Source organism: Leptidea sinapis, chromosome 37 (assembly GCF_905404315.1).
Source record: "Leptidea sinapis chromosome 37, ilLepSina1.1, whole genome shotgun sequence".
In the NCBI taxonomy this organism is placed as follows: Eukaryota; Metazoa; Arthropoda; class Insecta; order Lepidoptera; family Pieridae; genus Leptidea; species Leptidea sinapis.
The window spans coordinates 804,306-829,724 of record NC_066301.1 but is presented as its reverse complement, the minus strand read 5'-3'; the positions used below and the strand labels follow the sequence as shown (position 1 = coordinate 829,724).

The following is a 25,419-nucleotide window of genomic DNA, read 5'->3' as shown; positions in this document are numbered from 1 at the left end:
GAACAAAGGCCAGAACTCATCTGGAACCTTGATGAGACTTCCGTTAGTTTGGATCCCTCTAAAACCAAAGTAGTTGGCCGAATGGCAGCGACATAACGTTGGTGTGAAACTACCTAAAAAAGTATTCTCTAACTTATTTGCAGAAGTATGGAATAATACAAAATCTGAAAGTATTATCAACGGTTTTATAAAAACTGGAATATGTCCTTTTAATTCAGATGTAATTTCAGTGCATAAGTATGATCCAAGAGCTGGAGAGAAATGGTAAACGTATTTCAGCCTCCACAAGTCCTGTTCTTCAGTCAGATGATAACTCTTCCGTATCGTTACTTGAACTTAGCCTTAATGTAATTAATAGATGGATATGTGACGATAGGACAATTTACGACCAAATTACGACCCACAGTCTTCATTTTTGGTTCCTGAAAATTCTGAAACAGACGACTTGCTGGTAGATGTGGCAAAACATGAAGAGCAGGCGTCATCATTTGTGGCAAACCACAGTCTACAGTCTTCATTTATGCTTCCTGAAACTTCTCAAACAGTCCACTTGCTGGTAGATGTGACAAGGCATGAAGAGCAGGCGTCATCATTTGTGGCAAATAGCCAAAATGATTTACCGATTTGCCTATCTAATATTCAAACAAAACCCATAATTAGTGTGGAGTCTAAAATTAAGATTATTTCTAATGAGGTAGTTAACTACCCCTACAGTTTCGAAGACCTCTTACTTGAAAAGGTTCAACAAAGTCCACGAAGTAATACCAAAATAAAGAAAAAACGGGTTGCAATAGGGGCTGAAGTAATAACAGAGTCTTTGATTCAAAATAAAACCAAAACTAAGATTGAAACACACAGCCTACCAAGGAAGAAAGTGAAAAGCAATAATGAAGGTACAATACTTAAGGAAAAAAATGTATATAATCAGAGAAAAATGTAAGTGGAGAGACGAGTGAGAATAAAAAACAGATATATAAAAAAATTGCTGATAAAAAGATTATTAAATCACGTCAAACTATAAAAAAGAAAACTAAATTTACGTTATGTACCGACACAGAAACTTCCACTTGCGAAACAGAGTTTAAGACTGTAGACACCGATTCTGAATATGAAAATATGGACGACTATATAGAACAATGCCTGAAACTGCAAGAAGACGAAGAAAACATTCAATCAGACGCAAAATTGCCTTTCAGCTTGAACGACATAAAATTTTATGACGAAAGTTCGTTACATTTTAATTCATTATTTGTGTTCAATTGTAATGTGCGCCTACGGAAACCGGTCATAGATCCAGATTACAGAAGTGATATTCAACTAATAGTGATCAACTAATAACAATTCACCTTTTGCGTTCGACAAGCATAAGTGACCGAATATTGTTTTGTACCAACTGCCACTGTATTGAGCCAGAATCGCTTAAATAAGTACTGCGAACATATCTTGTGCTAACTTGTATGCATTGTGTACTCACGGCATCCATTCATAGACCGTGAATTATTGAAGCACTTTCTCACCGTTGCTTTATTATTTTCTGCGTATTACAGGCATACATATATATAAATATAGTCAAAGTATTATTATTTTCTAAAAATGATGACCTGTAGTCGCTGCGGAGATGAAGCAACAGAAACGATAAAATGTTCAGTATGCACGAAACAGTATGACTTTGAATGCTCTGGAATTACAGAACGCGGCTATCGCAGACTCGGTGATCGGCAGGCATCTTGGCGGTGTCCGGCTTGTAAAAACCCAGGCAATTTAAGTGTTGTGACTCCTACCCCAGTTTCTTCACCGATATCGCCATCATCGATAAGCTTGGAAACCATCATGCAGGAACTAACAAGCATCAATTTAAAACTGGCGCCACTCTCCAGCCTTGTAGCGGATATGCAGGTCGTAAAAAAAAGAGCTTAGTGACCTTAAAGCCTCTGCTTCTGAATATTCAAAGAAAATCTCGTCACTTGAAGCAAATCTCGCCAGGGTAGAGAAGGATCAAGAATGTTTGCAACCACTCAAGGTTCTGGTGACCAAACTAGAGGAAGAGCTTGCTGACAAAGATCAATGGCTTCGCTCTAACAATGTGGAGATAAAAGGCGTACCGATCAGAGACAAAGAAAATCTTTTTGATGTAGTTAATAAAATTGGTAATAAGATCTCATGTCCTGTATCTAAAGATCAAATAAACTTTGTACATAGAGTTCACACAGGCACCAACAACGTCAAGAATATAGTACTATCATTCACAAACCGGTATAGCAAAGAAAATTTTGTTGCTGCTGCACGCTCCGTTAAAGACCGTCTCACACCTCAGGATATTGAGATTTCTAGATCTGGAAATTTTTTTGTAAATGACCACCTCACCACTAGAAACAAAATGCTGCTTACGAAAACTAAAGCACTCGCCTCGCAACATAATTTTCAGTTCGTGTGGGTCAAAAACATTCAAAAATTTTTGTTCGGCGCGACTCTACTTCAAAATCTTTTACCATACAAAGAGAACAGGATATTCAAAAGATACGATTCATCATCTATAATCAACTTTACCCTAGCCTTAAAAATGTGTTAAACCAACAACAGCATGGTTTTATAAAAGGAAGATCAACGGTTACTAATTTACTTGTTTTCACTGACTTCTTAACTGATTGCATGGACGGTGGTCAACAAATTGACGTTGTGTATACAGATTACACCAAAGCTTTCGACCGCATAGATCATAGAATCCTTCTTCAGAAACTTGCTGGTCTTGGTATTAGGGGTAACTTATTTAGATGGTTAAGTTCGTACGTAAAAAACAGAACTCAGGCAGTTGTTTTAAATGGCTACACCTCCTCATGGATCACGATACCTTCTGGAGTTCCTCAGGGCTCACTCCTAGGTCCTTTATTATTTATCTGTTTCATAAATGACATCGATACATGCTTTCATCATTCCAATTATTTACTTTTCGCTGACGACATGAAGATATTTCGGCCTATCAACGATATCTATGACGTTGATCTCCTTCAGGAAGATCTCAATAGACTAGCAACATATTCTAGTAATAATAAGCTTTGGCTTAATATACCTAAATGTCTTTTTATAAGTTTTTCCCGTAAAAAGCTAATCATCAAATTTAATTATACTATAAATAATCAATTTCTATTGCGGGTCGATTGTGTCACAGATCTAGGTGTAGCTCTTGACTGCAAGCTAACTTACGAATGTCACATCGACAATATTGCAAATAAGGCATCACAAGCACTTGGGTTTATAATACGTTCAGCGAACTGCTTCAAGAGAATGAAAACATTAAAAATTATTTTTTGCGCTTATGTTCGTAGTCATTTAGAGTATGCTAGTCAAATCTGGAATCCGGTATATATGATACATAGTAAAAGAATTGAACAAATACAAATTTACGAGATTTTTAAATTATAAGTTCAGAATTCCCAAAACAGATTACAAGACTCGGTGTACTCGATTTCATCTCCTACCATTAACACTCCGTAGATCCATGGCTGATATTACGACTATTATGAAAATTGCTCAGGGTAAGATTGACAGTCCAACCTTGTTATCTAAAATAAACCTCAATATACCGTACCAACATTCTAGAAAAAAGAATCTCCTCCATATTCCACTCATGCGCACAAACTATAGATCACACTCCTTTATACCACGTACTTCGTATAATTTTAACAAACTAAAATCATCCGAAATAGATCTTTTTTGTTCCAGTTTAGGTAGTGTTAAGAAACATATTATACAAGATTATTTGCAAGTCACAGAAAAGTAATACAATGACAACATAATATATGTATACTTTAAGTCAATTTAAATTGCAAAAAAGCGTAGTTAACTAGTACATAGTAATGCCTTTAATTAGTTTAAGCATTTGTAAAAACGTAAAAAAAAAAATACTATTTAATACCTATTTGTGGAGGCTTTTAATTGGCCTATATATAAACATGTAGATATATGTTTTTGTATTGACGGCTGTTAGCCACCCTATGAAAATAAAATAAAAAATAAAATAAACAATTAAAAAAAGAAGACTGGCTTGTAGTTAAGTTCACAACGAAAAAAAGTGTCAAACATTTCATAGGTAGAATTTTATCGATTGATGACAAAATACCAGTCGTAAAATTTGTACGAAAGGTAAAACAGTCAAAATCTGAAACAACGTTTAGTTATCCTATTGTAGAAGATATCTGTGTTATTAAATCTAAAGCAGATATAATTTGTGTTTTACCTCAGCCCGTTATTTCTCGACGTGGCCAACTAATATTTAACGTTGATCTCAATAAATATAATATCGAATAATATTTTGTAACATTGTTTTATATTATTAAACGGGGTTATTGGTGAAACACTAACAAAGGACCGTATTACTAGGATCATAAACAATAACTTTTGTTCTATGACTTTTAATAATTTATTAGATTTTAATTCGTCAGACTTTCATGCTAAAAAATAATATATTGAAATACAACGCTCTAAATGTTCCGTGTGCGCTTTCCTTAGCTACACGTACAGTTCGAACCGTTTCGAGCGTTGTATTTCAATATGTTTTATTTTTGTATTAAAGGCTGATACCTACATTAAAATGTAATGAATTATTAAAGGTCATAGAACAAAATTTGTTGTTATGATGCCAGCAATTCAGTCCTGAGAGGTTGTTAGTGTTTTACCAATAACCCTGTATTTTTTTTAGTTCAGTGATTTTTCGCGTTCTGAAGAACGCCGCGTAATTTTAACGTCAATTTGGCAATGATTATAATAGTACCTACTGTTTAGTAACGTTTATAAAGGCAAGAGAGCCTAGTTTTGTTATTTTTTTATTATATAACTATTAAGGAACGCAAAAATATGCGAACGTAATTTTTTTATATTGTAGTTACTTCTGCTTTGCGGACTTACCAACTGATCTGATACAGCCAAATTATATATTTTTGATAAGAGGTTATTTACTTTTAAAAGTAGTACTTATATCCGACTGATTTTATTTAATTGTGATGTTTAGGTTTCTACTACGTACCTCCTTTAAAATAATATTTTTAGTAATGTTTAATTGTGTTCTGAAAACGTGTGTTTTATTTATCGACCCGACTAAGGCTTGACAGTCATGAGCATGATTATTAATTTTTTTTGATATCTTATCATAACATGTTGAGAATCCCTGACTGCCAACCGTTTCAACGGGGTAAGATCGATATATTTTATTTGAGAAATTATTTTTTCTTGCATTTAGAATGCGATTTTTGAATGTAACTGATTTTCAAGCTATTTAGGTTATAAGAGCAGAAGGTTTCTTGGTCACCACATATACATAATGACCATGAAAACGATTTTAGTCACTGTTTCAATCTTACCCCTTCGGCATTTCATCTTTCCCCTGCATATTTTTTTTCTTAAGACCAATTTTATTAACGTTTTTTTCATAAAATATTGTTTCAAAAAGATTTCTGCCACCATAAAAGTAACAAGTTGACTATACTTTTTTACCCAAAACATCATTTTATACATTTGACTTGAATCCCTTTGTTGCACAACAGTTTCAAATCAACACTGTTTATCTGATCGAAAATCCATTCCGACTTACCCCCAGTCACCTTACAGCATTACTCTTTTCGATGATGTAATGGTTATTAGAACATTGGGTGTTTTAATGTTGGCAATAAGCTAACTGTTTCAGAATCTTTAATAGAGGATTTAAAGCTTGGGTGTAGAAAGTAGGGTGGTGTAAAAGTATAAAAATAATTGCGTATTTCTATACAATCTAATTAAAAAAATTTTAGAGTCGGTGTCATCCAAGATAGGATTGTATCCATACATAGTTATAGGTGATATGAGCTTGAGTCGTGAGGAGCCGAGAGCGGGCTGCGGCGGATACTATCTTTGAAGTATATCCTTTCCAATAAAAAAAGAATCATCGAAATCGGTTGGCGCGATATTGAGTTATTCGTATATTTATCATCCACTTTGCTATATGTATAGCATATTTAAGTCTTTTATGGTTTTCTCATGGATGCCACTGTCAGATCGGGACTAAATTACAATGGGACCACCCGGAAAGCACCAGCTTTCAAATAAAAAAAAAGTTTTGAGGTAACAAACAAAAAAAAACATACCGACGAATTCAGAACCTCCAACTTTTTTGAAGTCGGTTAAAAATAATTGCGTTTTTTATTCAATCTAATTAATAAAACCAATTTCTAGTTACGATTATTGTAATTGTTGGAGCTGGTGTCATCCAAGATAGGTTTGTTACTACATACATAGTTATAGGTTAGATGTGCTTGAGTCGTGAGGAGGCGAGAGCGGGTCGCGGCGGAAGGACACCGATTCCAAAAATAACCATTATTGTAACTAGAATTAGATTAATAAATGAGATTGTATAGAAATACGCACTTATTTTTATACTTTTTAGTGCATAATATTATATCTATTGTTTTGAAATAGTGTTTTAGAAGTCTGTTGTTTTTTTGTTATATATTTTTTTTTATCAGACATGATTTTCAAATTAATCAGTTTCATAGTTTTTCACACCAAAGCTATCATCAATAATTGGTTTTTAGCAAATTTTTAATTCTTAAATATTGAACGAATGTGATTGCAGATATAGTCGGACTCGGATCTATTCCTTTTTCTTCTTTTGAGAACTATATCTACTATTGCTAGAACAGCAGCCACGTGTTCTTAGTCGATACTGATTTTTTAAATGAAACAAAATCATAAACTTAAACAGATACAGCGGACGGACTGTTTCGCTAACATGATTTGTTAAGAAATTGGCGCAAAGGATGCGGCATAATGGCGGGAAATGATCTTTGTAACATCAAAATACCTTTCTGAATAAGAAATTGAGAAAATAAATTGAAACTCTTAAATTTTTCTATCGTACAGAATTTATGGCCCAAATAATTAGGGTTTATTTAATGTAAAGTTACCATACCGTTGAAGCAACATTGAAGTTGGGATGTTGAACGACAGTAACATTGAGGAAGGCGTCTCTGTGCCTGGCGGCGGGCTCGAAGGGCTGATGCGGGGCCGGGGGAGCCAGCACCATGAGGAAGGGCTGCGACTCCGTCTGGTTCTCGATGTAGCTGATGCCCAGGTCTCGCTGTCATTTAATGAATAAATCAAAATCTCATTTACAGAGATCGTTACACCCAAAAATATAAGCTAATGGTACCTAATAGTTGTTTGTAGGCATCAATGTAAGTCAATCCCATATAAAAATTATATAAAGACCAGGAAATACAAGACAGACATACTACCTATGGGAAGGAGAGTGGATCTCACGACAAATTAAAGTTACTTACTTTGTACCAATGTATACTTTATAACAGATATTATGTAACAACTATGTAACTCATATGATACCTATTAAAAAAATCCAACACAAAAATAGCTGGTGTTAAGACCAATATTTGTAAAGTGACAATATATCTACTAGCAGTACTAAATCTACGAAATTCTTTGTGTTAGTGTGCGTACATTGCTCAAAATAAAGGTTAGTTCTAAACTCAATTATTTTCGATGTTTTCACAGCTGTCATAGTCTATAACATACACGTTTAAATGATCTAATTCTAAGGTAAACGAATAATTACTGCATAACTATTGTTTAACTATACAGAGTAAAACTTTTAGCTAAACCTACTCAAAACAATAAGTAGTTCTTTAGGAAGTAATAAAATAATAAATCAAACCCAAGAAGTAAGAGTTAAAACTGCGCACTGTTCTAATCATCATTATAAACATGCACGAATTTCATTAAATTATAGAATTTACTTTTGTAGTGTTGACTCAACAAATATAATTATGTTTTCCTAAGAATATTATCAAAGTAAAAATTACAAACACTCATCCAAACTAAACTCACACAGACTCACAAACACATCGACTTAACATTCCTGTTTATGTAATGTCATTGTAATATACAATATTTTTTGTAAATACTTGTCAGCCTAAGATTATTGCTGTTATAATTGTTATAATTGATTGATATGGAAGAGTGTGGCCCTCTGGCATGGGTGTTCTTCATTTAATAGTCTCACTACCAGCGTAGCGAAACTCTCTAAGAAAAAAGCGATTAACTCGATTGTATGAAACGTGCAGTCATTGATAGATTGACAGATGACGGCTATAACCTTGTAACAAACGAAGATAGCCAAAATCTACATTAAGCAACTGTTCGCTTTCAAACTTAGCCGAAAAATACTTCTTCGCCATAATGTTGTATTTCAACTATTTGAAACTTACGTCAAACCACTGCACATTTCATACTAAACTAAATTTCAATTCTTACTTAGGCAGTAATAAATATTTTTGAACATAGAACATAAATAAATAAAAATAAACTTTGATGAGGTATCACTTATACACACTTTGTCATTATTACAATATAATACTTACAATAACATCAGTGAGATACAAATCAGTGGAATGTGTTGGTACTCCATTGTTGGACAGGGTGTAGTCATAGTAGACTGAATTTCCTACCAGACCGTGCCACTCTGTCCAACCAGGGGGAACTGTTTGAGGGCCACCAGCTGCTTCTACACCGTACTGAAATGCAAAACAAATACTAATAACATTATAATTTTTAAGTAAACATAAGAATATAATGAGTGCATTACTCAATTGTTTCTTTTTGGGTTCCTTACATGAAAAAGAAAAAAACGGTTATAGATTTATAGTTCTGAGATATTATTTGTAAATAATACAAGTTGAAATAGAAAAATATGGAGAAATCTATTCATAAAAATTAAAATAATTAATTACAACAGTTATGTTCTAATTAATTTATAGTAATAAAATATGAAAAACAAAATTTTATGAACGATGCGGGGCTCGAACCCACGATCTCCGGTGTTGCTTGTTCAACTCTCATCAAACAAGATTTTATAACGATACGCTACTGGAACGGTTGGCTCAGTTGGTTAAAGCACCGGCACGGAACGCCGGAGGTCGTGGGTTCGAGTCCCGCTACGTTCATAAAATTTTGTTTTTCAAATTTTATTTGTGTATTAATCCTTGAAGTGAGGGTTATCACTTTAAAAACATAACATACTGTTTAATTTCTAGTATCACTAACCAATTGCTTATTTTCTTGTATAGTTTAATTTTAAGTCTTTTGTTTTGGAAAAGTAGAAAAAAAAACATATGGTTAAATTAATGGTATTCACCTTTTTAATAATTCACCTTCCTTAAAGGCCGGCAACGCTCTTGTGATTCCTCTGGTGTTGCAGGAGAGTGTGGGCGGCGGTGATCACTTAACACCAGGTGACCCGTACGCTCGTTTGTCCTCCCATTCCATAAAAAAAAAAAAAATATGCCATCACCATGGCGCACACTCTCTGATAAGACCAGAGGAATCACAAGAGTTATACCAACCTATTACCTAAAGTGTCAAACCAATATATAAATTTCAAAACTGAAAGTACATTGTTATGTGTCAAGAGAAGATACAACTGGGGATACTGTGGTGTTGTGTGGGTTGGCGCTTCAAGCTTATTCAAATTCAAATTCAAATATTTTTATTCAAATAGGATTTAAAATCACTTATTGAACGTCAAAATCTACCACCCATTCAAAAGAGACTGCCTCAGACCTGAGAAGAATGGGCGCAAGAAACTCAGCGGGCTTTTACAATTACGGGCGGACATTTATAATTAAAGATCCTGAGGGTGTTCGCTTTATTCCCAGTTCGTGGTGTCATTAAGAAAATCGTTTATGCTATAATAACCTTTCCCACACAAACGTTTTTTAACAATTCTTTTAAATTTCGTAACACATTTGTTTTGTACATTTTCTGGGATCATATTGTAGAAGCATATACATCGCCCAACAAAAGACTTACTAACTCGACCGAACCGAGTAGTAGGCATAACAAGTTTATGTTTGTCCCTCGTGTGAACATTATGAATGTCACAGTTTCTAGAAAATTCCTCAATGTGTTTATGAACACACAAAACATTATCAAAATTGTATTGAGAAGCAACAGTCAAAATGTTTATTTCTTTAAATTTTTCTCTTAATGATTCTTTAGGACCTAGGTTATAAATCGCGCGAATAGTCCTCTTCTGCAGCACAAAGATAGTATTAATATCGGCCGTACTGCCCCATAACAATATACCATAGGACATAGTACTATGAAAATAACTAAAGTATACTAATCTCGCCGTATCTATGTCAGTTAACCGTCTAATTTTCTTAACCGCATATGCTGCAGAACTAAGCCTATTCACCAATCCTTTAATATGGGGGCCCCACTGCAATTTGGAATCAAGAGTAATGCCAAGAAATATAGCAGATTCCACTGGTTTTACCACCTCTCCATTTAATAAAATATTCGCATCTATATATTTGACATTTGGCGCGGTGAATTTAATATATTTGGTTTTATGATTATTTAACAATAAGTTATTGGCGCTAAACCAGTACACGATGTCAGATAGAGCATTGTTTACTTCGTCATACAAAACTTGGCTTCGTTTCACTTTGAATATAAGTGAAGTGTCATCCGCAAACAATACCACCTTGTGTTTTTTTTCTACAAGGTTAGGTAGATCATTTATATAAATTAGGAAGAGAAAGGGTCCAAGAATAGAACCTTGTGGTACCCCCATACCGAGAGGAGTCCCAGGAGATCTCCTGCCATTCACCTCGACCCTCTGAATCCTATTATTTAAATATGAGATCAGAAGATCGAGTGCAGATCCTCTTATACCATAGTGGCATAGCTTCCTGACCAGTGTTGAATGTTGAACACAATCAAAAGCCTTAGATAAATCACAGTAGATACCAAGTGCATTCTGTGATTCCTCCCAGGCCTCAAAAATATTCCTGATGAGTTCAACACCTGCATCCGTAGTCGAGCGTCCCCTAGTAAAGCCAAATTGTTTTATATGAAGTAACTTATAATGTGTTAAAGTGAGTAAGCATTAGGCTTAAAATATTTTTTTCAAAAATTTTACTAAGGGTCTGCAACACTGAAACAGATAGTTATTCGGGTCAGAAGTGAGTATTCCCGTTATTTCACAAGTACAAAACTGTGGAAGTGAGCCCCAGTCAGTATACTAAGCCGTTATTACTGGTGTGAAATTTTTAATTAGACATTAATAATATTGATGTTAAAGTCCATTTCTGTCTCATATCATATTTAGAAATAAAATGGACACTGACACTTTAAATTATAAAACAATTCAAAATTTCATTCCTAAGAATTTCCATATGTTAAAAATCACTGAAGTGGTTAATTTACAGCAGCCTGTCACTTTTGAATCAGCTGTTGCAAACCAAATATTATTATAAAACAGTTTTAAGTGTAGATCTATGAGTCTAATGAAATTGAAGTTAGTAACATACCTCATTCAAATATTTCCCAGCATAAAAGGTGCTATAACCAGCTGCATTCAATGTATTGCTAAAAGTGTGTGTTTCTAGTCGTTTCCAGAATCTTCCATAGCATCCACCATCCAAACTGTTGTTCCATGTAAGATGGTTGTGGACATGGAGACCCGTCAAGAGACTTGCACGGCTTGGGCAACAGATAGGCGAAGTCACATACTAGAAATAGTAAATTTAATTTATTATTGTCCAAGTCTCAACAGTGAAGTGTCATTATAATAGATTTTATTATTCAAGTTTAGTTTCTGATATTTTGTGATACCTCAAAAGATTGACACTCCAATTTTAAAGGTACCTCTTCTCTCAAATTTTGTGGTAATTTTATATCATTCTGGGGGACATCAATTAAGTCAAACAAGATTCTCAAGATAATTAAATATGTCTCTTGTGTCTCTACACCACTGGCCACTACACAATATATTGTGCCATTAAATTCAAATTCATATATTTTTATTGAAGATAGAAATTTAAATCACTTCTTGATGTCAAAGACTACTGTTCGAAAAAATATGCCTGAGACCTGGCAAAACAAATACTTGTTTAAATCAACATTTTCCAAAAGTGACTCCACAAAGCTGTTAGAGGAGACTGGTATGTTAGAAAAATTCTCAAAAGCAGAAGTAACTTCCTACAATTAGTAGGAAGATTTAGTGGATTGTTTACAATTAAATTATATACAAAGTTGCAGAATTTCACTCTTTGAATGTCCAGTTAATAATATTCCAAGTCATAAAGAATATATATACAATTCTAGGGTAAGCTTCAATCTTGTCAGTATAATTATTGGATTAGATCTAATAATTTGTTATACTCTTTTGGAAAAAGACAACATGGCACACTTTTATAATCTTCAATATTGTTGTAGTGATCACAATAATATTACAGGAACTTACAGATTTAGTGAATGTTGTACCCTCATTTCCAATGAACCGTTGCACATTTTTCATAGGTTTCTGGAATAAAAATAAAACCAGAGCTCTAGCACATCACATCTTTATTGAGTCAATTATTACCTACAACATATTAAATACTAACCATTCCATCCAAGGCAACATCTTGATCATCAGTGAGAAATATAACAAAATTTGGTTTCTTGTCACATGAACATGTTTGTAAGATTAGTAAGGTAACAGCTAAAAAAATAAACATTTTTAAAAATTGTATTTTCCTTATTGTGGAATAGCAGGCATCATTTCAAGGCCAGTGCATTCACTTGCAATGATTATTCCAACTGCAAAAAATGTGATACTCTTCACAACAGACCTGCAAATATTAAATGGTGAAATCAATCTGTTTTATTTAGATAAAGTTAAGATAAGGAGGTTAATGTCCTCAGCACTTGATTAGTTTCAAAGCAATGTTATATGTATGTCCTATGGATGAATAACAAGTCCTCAGCAAATCATGTTGTCACATGCATAAGAAAATAAGAATTATATTTTAAAATCCAACTAAAATAAGTTAATTAATTGACAACTGTTACATCATAAAAGTCAATTTAGTTATTACACATTTAAAGATCCAAATAGTGTCATATAGTTTACTAGGCTGAGCCTGGAGCAAAAGGGAAGTGGAGCTCCTGCCTTTTTATAAGCACTCAAAATTTATTTCAATTTAGAATTATCCATCAAACATAGAGTCAAGTGTTTTCTGGACTAACAGTTATGACTCTTTATTATACATTAAGAATAAGAAGTAATGAACTAGATACCTACTGGTTAGATGGCAGATACTGATTTGGTTGTACTTAGTTCAATATGATACAAGCCAATTTATGTTATTCTTATATTATTATTATAACAAGTAATCTCATAGCAGAATATTGGCTATAATTAGGTACTTGAGTAATATACGCACCGATAAATTCTTAAGGTTATGGGAGGTTATTATTTAAAATTAGTACGTAACTTCTAGCGATATAACAAAGATAAGTAGAAGTAAGTTTTAATAAAAACAATTCCAGCAACACAACTACAAAATATTATGTCGCAACCCAAATAGATTTCGAGGTTACTAATAATTTACCAGTCACCTACCATTTAAAGGGGTCGTTATAACAGTCCATAATAACACCAGCGACACCTTTTTTACCCATGATAATAATCACAACAAATTTTTTAAATATATTATTTTAATTTGAAAAATATTAATTTAGTTAGGTTTATTTTTAACCTCAAACCTTACAATTACTACAAGTTACAAATTCGACCTAATATTAATTTACTATAAGTTCAGGGCGTCGACCATCAACTTAACTCGGGACCTCGCTCGAATGACACTTGACAGTTCTAGGAAGTACGGTCAGCAAGAAAAACTCAACAAAAGCGCCAAATCAAGCAGGCCAGAAAAAATTAACTAACTTTTTGATCCATTTTTTTTGTAAGGCATACATACTGAGCATAAAATCATAAAATGATGGGGGTGGAGCTCTTGGAAAAAATTTTGGCCGGAAATTATGCACATTTATTTATTTCTATTATATTATTTATTTTAATTCAGAGTGATCTCCATAATATATATTTTATTTGTAACAATTTGTTATTTTATTTTAAGTGATAACCTTCACTTCCGGGATTAATTACACAAATTAAATTTGAAAACAATAATCGATGCGGGACTTGAACCCTACACCTCGTGTTCCATATGCTCTTTCCACTGAGCCAACCGTTCGAGTGACATATCGTTGATAAATCTTGTATGTCTTGTCTTCGAGTCCCGCATCGATCATAAATTTTGATTTCAAATTTAATTTGTTTAATTAATCCCAGAAGTGAGGGTTATCACTTTAAAAATAAAATTGTTAAGATTTGAAAGAGCGACATTTTAAGTTAACTTCCTAATATGCAATTATTGGGGTTGAGCAGGACATAATATAATAGTAATATAAATATATAGATCCTGTAGATGAAGCCACAACCTGAGAGAAAGTTAGTATTATCTTCTTAAGGACGCGTTTACGAATCAGACAAAATTAAGATATTTTTCGGTAAAGTTTGTGATGAAATGAAACTAAATCTAACAAAACTAAAAATTGCCACGAATAAATTACTTCCTTACCTTCAATTAGCGGTAAATTTTTGCTTTGAAATTTTGATATTTTATGTCGTAAAAACGATTATCCGTTACCTCTTCACACAAAATTGGCAAAATGGGGCTTCATTCAGGATCATTTTTCTGCTACTACTTCCATAATTATGTCTCTTAAAAAATACGTAAGGAAAGCAGATATAATATTTTAAAAAACACGGGAAATAAATTCATGAATATGTTATAAATAATCTCAGAAAAAAATAAAAATGAATCGTCTAAAATTCATATGATTTTCTGATAAGTATGTTTATTTTATTTTGTCACTCCGTACGCATTGCACAAAAAGATCTATCGCTGTACGAACTTGAATATTTTTATAAGCTCTAGAATACTGTCTTTGATACTTCAAATATTTTGTACGCAGTCAGATTTTCTAAAAATTATGTTTCTGTATTTTTATGAAGAATTAGTGAATTATAAGTTCATCTCTAAATATAAGGTCTATATTAAATCTAAATCCATGATGGCGCTTATAAAATTGGCAACTTATCTTCATGGGTGTCCTTTCTTGGATTTCGGGGTCAACAATAACGAATATCGGGTCAAAATCGAAATCCAAGATGGCGCCTATGAATTTTACCATGTTCTCTTAATGGGTGTCATTTTCATGGTTTTCGGGGTCAACAATAACGAATATTGGGTCAAAATCGAAATCCAAGATGGCTCCTATGAAATTTACCAACTTCTCTTCATGGGTGTCATTTTCATGGTTTTCGGAGTCAACAATAACGAATATCGGGTCAAAATCGAAATCCAAGATGGTGACTATGAAATTTACCAACTTCTCTTCATGGGTGTCATTTTCATCGTTTTCGGGGTCAACAATAACGAATTTCGGGTCAAAATTGAATTTCAAGATGGCGCTTATGAAATTCAGCACTTCTCATCATGGATGTCATTTTCATGGTATTTGGGGTCAACAACAACGAATATCGAGTCAAAATCTAAATCCATGATGGCGCCTATGAAATCTACAAACTTTTCTTCATGGGTAAACTTAAATTATATTATAAAAGGCCTGTCTAACAATATCCCACATGCTAAATTAATTCTACATTCCCTAAATATAGAAATATTTACGTTTCTACTTTTCATCCACAATATTTACAAAACACATTCCGTTACCAATCTAATTAAAAAATCTCAAAATTTGATTTTGAAAGATCTATCTTTATTATTCATCCCCTTTTTAACCACAAGAAGCTCTACCCCTCTTATCAATTATTACCACCATATAATGTCAAGAAGAGTTATTTCAATATATATTGTAATCATAAGGTATAAGCTATTACATAAATGTAACGTATATCTTCCTTAATCCCGCATTATTTTCAAAAGACCAAAGGAAATGTCATGGATCAAACCTGAATCGAAGTTTCAAAGACCTATCCAACGATACCCCACAAGGTAAGTCTCCAGTATTTTTTTCAACTTCACTTTTAGAGGAGGTGTCCTTAGGGGGGAAGCTGTAGCTGTACCTACAACCAATAATATCAATTAATACAAATGTCTAATATCTAACTTGTAACGTAGCATTATAGATCGTAGAAATAGTAATCGTGCATAATAACTGTAATAAGCGTATGCCGAAAGATTCGTTCTGAAAAGAACATTTTATTTTAGATAACGTAATATTAGCTCTGATAAGAACATTTTATTTTATATAACGTAATATTAGCTCTGATAAGAACCATTTCATAATGCTGTACATCTACTCATAGAATCATACAGATCACCAGTAATAATCTCATCAATGAAAGTACGAGCATCGTACTTTCTCTCGACGACCGCAGATATACTCACGTGATCAGTCATATGCTCCGCGTTACACAACCGCACAGCTAGGCCGAGCGTCCTCGAATGACGCGTCGGGACTCGGGGGTCGATCGCTATTCATGCAATTTTAATCAATGAGCAACAGCGTAGTTGCGGAATGCTGGCTGGCTGGAGACGGTTGCTACCCCCTGGATTTGCTCCATCATCGAGTCAGCAAGCAACGCTAGTTCCTCCAGCGTGGAATGACTCGCTGACGGCGAGCACGGAGCGGACGTGGGCTGGCAGCAGCTTACTCCACATCATGCGGAGGGTGGAGTCGGTAACCTTGTCCCTTGCAAGGTTACGCATGCGTCGCAGTAGCTGTGAAGGCTTCTGGTCTCCAAGCTCCATCTCAGCGAGTAGCTTCTGGAACTTGCGGCTGTCGGATTCTTCATACACCGATATGAGACGTTCCTTGATTGCTGAATATTGTTTGTCTCTCGGTATGTTAAATATAATGTCGGAGATTTGTTCGATGTCAGCCTTTTCTAATTGGACGAGCACCATCTGTGTCAGCTGGGCTTGACTCCTCTTGAGATCATCGGTGGCGGCTTCAATGCTGTGATACCACAATCGCGGATTTTCCCGCCAAAATGGTGGTATGCGCATCGACAGTTAAATGGTGGAGATTTCTGTCGCGGTGGGCGCTGGGAGTGGCTGAGCCTGGTTTGTGTCTTCCATTTCTTCGTTGGGTTGATATTCCTAGAGCAGAGATTCGTCGCTGTTCGAAGCTGTTCTTCGATGTGTAGCCGGGCAGAGGTTCGGTGTTCTTCTGTTCTGGCTTCCTTCCGTCGGCGTTCTTGTTCGGGTTTCTTCCGTCGGTGTTCTTGTTCGGGTTCCTTCTGTCGGTGTTCTTGTTCGGGTTCCTACCGTCGGTGTTCTTGTTCGGGGTCACCACTTTAGAGACTGAGCATCGCGATCACCTAAGAACAGTTCTTAGAAGATTGGAAGAAAACGGTATCACTATCAACCCCGCGAAGTGTAACTTAGGCAAAACGGAAGTCAAATTTCTTGGATACATCGTATCAAAAAACGGTATACAGCCACCAGAAGAGAAGATTAAAGCCATTACCGAATATTCAAAACCGAAAACTATAGAAGGTTTAAGACGATTTCTAGGCATGTTAAATTTCTATCGTGACCACATACCGAATGCTGCATCAATACAAGCTCCGCTAAACGCTTACGCTAATATTCTGCGATGCGTCTGACAATGCAATAGGTGCCGTCCTACAACAATACATCGAAAATCATTGCCAACCACTCGGTTACTTCTCAAAGAAATTCTCAGAGGCGGAGAAGAAATACTCAGCGTATGACAGAGATCTATAAGTCAGTGAAATATTTCCGTAAGATGTTTGAAGGACGTGAATTAATTATATTCACAGAACACAAACCCCTCACATTCACTATGAATAAAACACATACTGCAAACGAAACGCCACGCCGAATGCGCCAATTATTATTCATCAGTGAATTCACAGCCGATATTCGACACATCAGTGGAAAAAAACAATATTATTGCCGACGCATTAAGTCGAATAGAAACAATAACAGTGTCACCTACGATCGACTACAGCGAGATTGCAAACGCACAAGAGCGAGACAGCAGCATAACACAACTCATTCAACAACCAAACTAACCTTCAAGAAAATAAATGTACCTAACACGAACCTAGAATTATATTGCGAAACATCAACAAGTCATGTACGTCCTTACATACCTACAGAATTCCGCAAACAAATTTTTAATAGTGTACATAATATTACTCACCCAGGAATACGAACATCACGTAAATTAATATCTAAAAAATTCTTTTGGCCATCAATGAATATCGACATCGGGAAGTGGAGTTAAACTTGTATAAATTGTCAGAAAAGTAAAATACAACGCCACACAGTCAGCAAAATTCAATGTTTTGACGCAAGCGATCGTTTTCAGCATATACACATAGATATTATTGGACCTCTACCTACCTCTGCTCAACGACATCGTTATCTGATAACAATGATCGACAGACATACTGGTTGGCCTGAGGCAATCCCTAGCGACAATATTACAGCCGAGACAATTGCAGATATCATATACAATCACTGGATCTCAAGATTTGGATGCCCAGCGACACTAACAAGCGATCAAGGTCGACAATTCGAAAGCTCTCTGTTTACCAACCTCATGAAAACTATGGGAGTTAAACGGATACGAAGTACTAGCTATAACCCAAAGAGTAACGGAAAGGTAGAATGCTTTCATCGTTGCTTGAAGACAGCCCTTCGTTCAAGGTTAACGAACACCTGTGCATGGGTCAATGAACTACCAACCGTATTATTAGGCCTGCGCGCAGTTCTACGATCGGACACAGGCGTTAGCGCCGCCGAACTAACACACGGCTATAACCTTCGTCTACCAAGTGATTTCTTCGACATAAACACACAAACATCATCTACCTCATTGGATTATACCTACGTTGATAAATTACGTACCCATATCGCAGCTAACAAACCACACTCACCTACTTCACATCGTAATAACAAACACATATTTGTTCATCAAGACTTACATACATGCAGTCATGTATGTAAGTCTAAGTTTATTAGAATAGATTCAATAAAACCACCATATGAAGGACCGTACCGTGTTATCAAACGAAGCGGTAAAGTTTATACCATTCAGTTACCAGGTCGACAAACAAACATATCGATCGACCGTTTAAAACCTGCATATTTATTAAATGAAACCTTAATATATAATATATATGAACCTTACCGATACCATACCTAACAAACATACCACCAATACCCAAAATACCACGTTACCGGACCCTACGAACAACTTGACGTCCCAGCCTATCAAAATGTCAAGGACAGGCCGACACATCAAGTTGCCGGTGCGTTTCACTTGAAGGGGACTCCTGTAGCTGTACAACCAATAATATTTTTTTTTTAACACCAACAAGACAAACACTAACAAAAGTATAATAACATTATTACAATAAATAATAAATTCTAAGTGTTGACTTAATTATAGGTGATACACACATTCCAAAAACATAGACACAAACATATTTAATTAAAATGAATGCAAATATTATCGGAATATATACAAATTGAATTAAACGTAAATGAATAAGAGATCAATAATATTATATAATAATTAAAACATGGATCATTTCACAATTATATAAAACAGACTTAAACTTATCAGTATTTATTAATTATTTGAATAAAATATACTTTTTGCCTATAATTTACAAAAAAAAATTATGAATATAAATGCAATAAATTCCGTTTAAATGACGAAATATGGTCTGAATATATATCAGTATCAACTTTTTTATCTTTTTCTTTATTAACAGTAGTTGTTATGACACCAATACATTTCTTATGTGATAATTTATATATAGCATTATAACTCAACATCAATCTATTAATTGGAGAATAGCGTCTTTGACGTGAGCGTGTGCTTTTTTCTACGAATGGCATAAACGACGACGGCCTTATTGTCTTCAGTGGGGCACGAATATTTAATTGAGCTAATAAAAAGGTACTATCAATGACGCCATTCACCAACTTATATAAGAAAGTAAGATCGAGGAGCTGTCTTCGATTCGAAAGTGACTGAAGCTTGAAGTACTTTAATTTATCCTCGTAACTTCTAACAGTTTTAACTAGATTATGATCGTAAGATAGATGCAAAAGAAATCTCTTTTGTATCCTTTCGATTCTTTGTGAGTAAATATTAAAGTGTGGATTCCATACAACGCTGCAGTATTCCAAGATACTACGTACCAAATCTGAGTAAATAATTATTTTAGTGCGAGCATCCTTAAATTACTTACAGTTACGAAAGAGGAAGCCAAGAGTCCTAAAACCCTTGCTAACAATATTATCTATGTGGATATTATAGCGGAGCTTCTTGTCTAGCGTAACTCCTAAATCGCGTATGTGAGGAACTTCAGATAAAGGACTACCATCAATGTAATATGTTGATGCAAGAGATGTTTTCATTCTAGAAAATTTCATAACACGACACTTGTTAGTATTTAAAATCATGCCATTGTTACGACACCACAATAGCAAATTGTTTAAGTCTTCCTGTAAAAGCTCTACATCTGCATTTGAAGAGACAGCTCTAAAGATCTTAAGATCGTCAGCGAATAAGTAAAACTTAGAATTTGTAAGGCAATTACTGATGCCGATAATGAATATGTTAAACAACAAAGGCCCTAGATGAGACCCTTAAGGCACACCAGAATAGGCAAAAAATGGCTCAGAAGCATAACCATTAACAACAACAGTTGATGACCGATTGGCAAGATACGATTTAAACCAGTTCAGCAATGGGTCTGCTATACCTATGCCTTTGAGTTTCATTAGTAAAATGGAGTGATCAACCTTGTCGAAGGCCTTACTGAAGTCTGTGTAGATTGCATCAACGGATTTGCCAGTATCATGAGCCTCAGTAATGTGTTCCACAAAGGAAACAAGGTTGGTAACTGTTGATCGAGCTTTCACTAACCCATGCTGCTCAGATGTAACAAAGCTTTTAAAGTGCCATGAAACGACAGGACATATAAGTAGCTCAAACACTTTTGCAAAAACAGAAATTATGGAAATAGGTCTATAATTTTTTACCTCCTCTTTGTCACCGGCTTTAAATAAAGGCAACACCAGGGCTTTTTTCCATAAGGTTGGATATGTACTAGTCCTAAGAGATTTGTTCATAATCAGTGCAAGTGGTAAAGCTAATGCACTAGCGCAATTATGTACAAATATCGATGGAATACCGTCTGCTCCAGCTCCTTTCCTAATATCAAGTCTTTTTAAAACATTATAAACTTGGTCCTCTGTATAAGATTTATAATCAAGGTACACATTACAACAAGGGTTGATAAGATTTGAAATACTATTAGAATTTTGATTATTACTATTATTGGAATTGTATACTGACGAGAAATAATCAGCGAAAACATTACAAATGTCTGTCCCATGGGAAAAAGAGTTGTTATCGTTTTTAATTTTCGAAGGATACGAACTTTTGCCTCTCTTTTGTTTTAAGAATGACGAAATTAATTTAGGGTTTGATTGTAATGATAGTTCAAGTCGTTCAATATATTTAGCGTAGGAGCTTGCTAGCAATACCTCGCATCTTTTTTTCAATAAATCAAAGGATAGTTTATCGCGAGGATTGTTATATTTTCGAACTTTCATCCTATATTTATATTTTTCTTTAATGCACTTGATCAGACACGGAGTGTACCAAACTGGGTATTTATGACTGCGTGATTTTGCTTTAGGTACGTATTTCAATATTAATTTATCAATTAATACAAATGTCTAATATCTAACTTGTAACGTAGCATTATAGATCGTAGAAATAGTAATCGTGCAAAATAACTTTAATAAGCGTATGCCGAAAGATTAGTTCTGAAAAGTACATTTTATTTTATATAACGTAATATTAGCTCTGATAAGAACCATTTCATAATGCTGTACATCAACTCATAGAATCATACAGATCACCAGTAATAATCTCATCAATGTACGAGCATCGTACTTTCTCTCGACGACCGCAGATATACTCAAATGATCAGTCATATGCTCCGCGTTACACAACCGCACAGCAAGGCCGAGCGTCCTCGAATGACGCGTCGGGACTCGGGGGGTCGATCGCTATTCATGCAATTTTAATCAATGAGCAACAGCGTAGGTGCGGAATGTTCATTAACATCGTATGATCGAGGTTTGACGCGAGTTTACACAAACTGCGATAGCATTAGTTTTAGAGCGAGATAGAACACATAATATTATTCTCAATTCTTATTGAATGAAACGTTTTACTATTGGTTGAAATGTAAGCTTTAGTATTGGTGTGTATTTTCTGAACTTGTAAATATTTTTTAAGTAACAATTGTGATTGGGTAACTAGTTTTAAGGATTTTGTATATATATCATGTAACTTTTTAATAAATCATATCTTCCACATATTCCTCACAGTCAAGCAGTTGTTTTATTTAATCGCCAAACGCTCTGGCTCTAAAAAGCTATGTCCAAAGCACCAGACAACACAAAAAATGGCGTTCGTACAAAGTACACATGTCAGAAGTGAAACTCATTTGTGAAAACCTGCAGCCGAAACCATTAAATGGTAAAGTTTTACAATAGGCAAATTCAATGTTTATGTTGAATACCTTTATGTATTAATCAAAGAGTATAATAATATATAGGAAAAAGAGAGTCCTCTCGACGCATTATGAGCTGTGTATTTGAAAACTAGCGCTTTTTTGAATTTGAAAACTTATTTACAAGTACCCTTCAATTCACTTACGTTTGTGTATTAATGTGATATAATTAACAAATAATGATTCTTACATTTAACATTATAAACATTATTTGTTAGCTCTAAGAACAACATTGCCCAACAAAAGACTTACTGACTCGACTTATTGGGTAGTAGGCATAAAAAGTTTGTTTCTTCCTGCTGTTAACATTATGATTATTAGTTTCTAGCAAGTTCCCTTATGTGCATAATATACATAACATTATCAAGAATATATTGATATGCAACAGTTAAGATGTTTATTTCCAAATTTTTTAAATAATATTACTCTATTATTACATAAATAAAATATATTCAAATTATCAAAATATTCAACTAAAAAGTTTATGTTTGTTCCGGTAAACAATGGGCGAATGGAGAAATATAGAGACAATGTTTCAGAAAAACTATCAAACTTGTATTTGAATTAAAACAGTTTACTCCAAATGAGATCTATGGTAAGTTATTTAAAATAATTAAAACAGAGTTTGCTTCTATATTTACTTCAAAGACAGTCAACCCGGGTGGTCTCTTGTCATTTAACAACTGGGCAACAGCTGGTATTCATAGGAGCAGACAACGGTTATATGAACTATATAGTGAGAGATCATCATGTAATCATGATGTATCTTTGTATATGATTGTCCTTGTATATGTGAAAAAATATTCAAAATTATTTAAGAAAGTATGTACTATTGCTAAGTCTAATATGCATTATATTATAGAAATAATTAAAAATGATTCAAATAAAATAAAAATGACTTGGAAAGTTATTAACTGGGAATCTGGAAGAGCGAAAGACTGCTAGTTTGAATATAATCTAATAATAAACAATTCAAAAATCCACTCTGAGCAGGAAGTAGCTTCTACTTTTGAGATTTTTTTTTCTGACATTCCAGTTTCCATCTTAAGCACCCTTGTCTCCACCAGTGTTGCCGAGTCACTTATTTTGGAAAATGCTAAGGAATGTTAACAAAATTTCAAATTCAGTGTTGTTAGCCCAGCAGAAATAATTAAAACTTTCAGATCCTTAGAAATGAAAAAAACTGCTGATCCTTAATCCTTGAAAATAATAAGTTCTGTTATTGACGTCATAGCACTGGTTTTTGAAGTATAGTCAAATTATACCAATATTTAAATCGGGACTCACTTCTGACCCGAATAACTACCGCCCTGTTTCGGTGTTGCCGACCCTTAGTAAAATTTTTGGAAAAAATATTTTAAGCCAAATGCTTACTCACTTTGACACTTATAAGTTACTTCATATAAAACAATTTGGCTTTACTAGGAGACGCTCGACTACGGGTGCAGGTGTTGAACTCATCAGGAATATTTTTGAGGCCTGGGAGGAATCACAGAATGCACTTGGTATCTACTATGATTTATCTAAGGCTTTTGATTGTGTACAACATTCAACGCTGGTCAGGAAGCTATGCCACTATGGTATAAGAGGATCTGCACTCGATCTTCTGATCTCATATTTAAATAATAGGATTCAGAGGGTCGAGGTGAATGGCAGGAGATCTGCTGAGACTCCTCTCGGTATGGGGGTACCACAAGGTTCTATTCTTGGACCCTTTCTCTTCCTAATTTATATAAATGATCTACCTAACCTTGTAGAAAAAAAACACAAGGTGGTATTGTTTGCGGATGACACTTCACTTATATTCAAAGTGAAACGAAGCCAAGTTTTGTATGACGAAGTAAACAATGCTCTATCTGACATCGTGTACTGGTTTAGCGCCAATAACTTATTGTTAAATAATCATAAAACCAAATATATTCAATTCACCGCGCCAAATGTCAAATATATAGATGCGAATATTTTATTAAATGGAGAGGTGGTAAAACCAGTGGAATCTGCTATATTTCTTGGCATTACTCTTGATTCCAGATTGCAGTGGGGCCCCCATATTAAAGGATTGGTGAATAGGCTTAGTTCTGCAGCATATGCGGTTAAGAAAATTAGACGGTTAACTGACATAGATACGGCGAGATTAGTATACTTTAGTTATTTTCATAGTACTATGTCCTATGGTATATTGTTATGGGGCAGTACGGCCGATATTAATACTATCTTTGTGCTGCAGAAGAGGACTATTCGCGCGATTTATAACCTAGGTCCTAAAGAATCATTAAGAGAAAAATTTAAAGAAATAAACATTTTGACTGTTGCTTCTCAATACAATTTTGATAATGTTTTGTATGTTCATAAGCACATTGAGGAATTTTCTAGAAACTGTGACATTCATAATGTTCACACGAGGGACAAACATAAACTTGTTATGCCTACTACTCGGTTGGGTCGAGTTAGTAAGTCTTTTGTTGGGCGATGTATATGCTTCTACAATATGATCCCAGAAAATGTACAAAACAAATGTGTTACGAAATTTAAAATAATTGTTAAAAAACGTTTGTGTGGGAAAGGTTATTATAGCATAAACGATTTTCTTAATGACACCACGTACTGGGAATAAAGCGAACACCCTCAGGCTCTTTAATTATAAAGGTTTATTGTACGATATTACATTGTAATTCATATTTTATATTAAAAAAAAGCCCGCTCAGTTTTTTGCGCCCATTCTTCTCAGGTCTGAGGCAGTCTCTTTTGAATGGGTGGTAGATTTTGACGTTCAATAAGTGATTTTAAATCCTATTTTGAATAAAAATATTTGAATTTGAATTTGAATTGCATATTGTTCACTATTTTCCCAGCTTTTACTGTATCATAGAAAATTACCCTGTGTAACAACAGGCCTTAAGGACTCTGATGCTCACACAGTATTTTTGAACAAG

At 34.4% G+C, this 25,419-nt stretch overlaps 1 protein-coding gene across 1 annotated transcript in view; it reads right to left on the bottom strand.

Moving 5' to 3' along the window:
• Positions 1–13,679, bottom strand: part of LOC126975680 (N-acetylglucosamine-6-sulfatase-like) — a 32,409-nt gene extending 18,730 nt beyond the window's left edge. Inside the window, exons 1-6 of the mRNA XM_050823679.1 lie at positions 13,436–13,679; positions 12,435–12,662; positions 12,293–12,352; positions 11,358–11,558; positions 8,403–8,555; positions 6,938–7,105 (exon numbers count right to left, since the gene is read on the bottom strand). Of these exons, the coding sequence (XP_050679636.1) occupies positions 6,938–7,105; positions 8,403–8,555; positions 11,358–11,558; positions 12,293–12,352; positions 12,435–12,548 (696 nt within the window). The 5' untranslated portion in view covers positions 12,549–12,662; positions 13,436–13,679. The remainder of the gene's footprint in view (positions 1–6,937; positions 7,106–8,402; positions 8,556–11,357; positions 11,559–12,292; positions 12,353–12,434; positions 12,663–13,435) is intronic.
• Between the last annotated feature and the right edge of the window lie 11,740 nt (positions 13,680–25,419).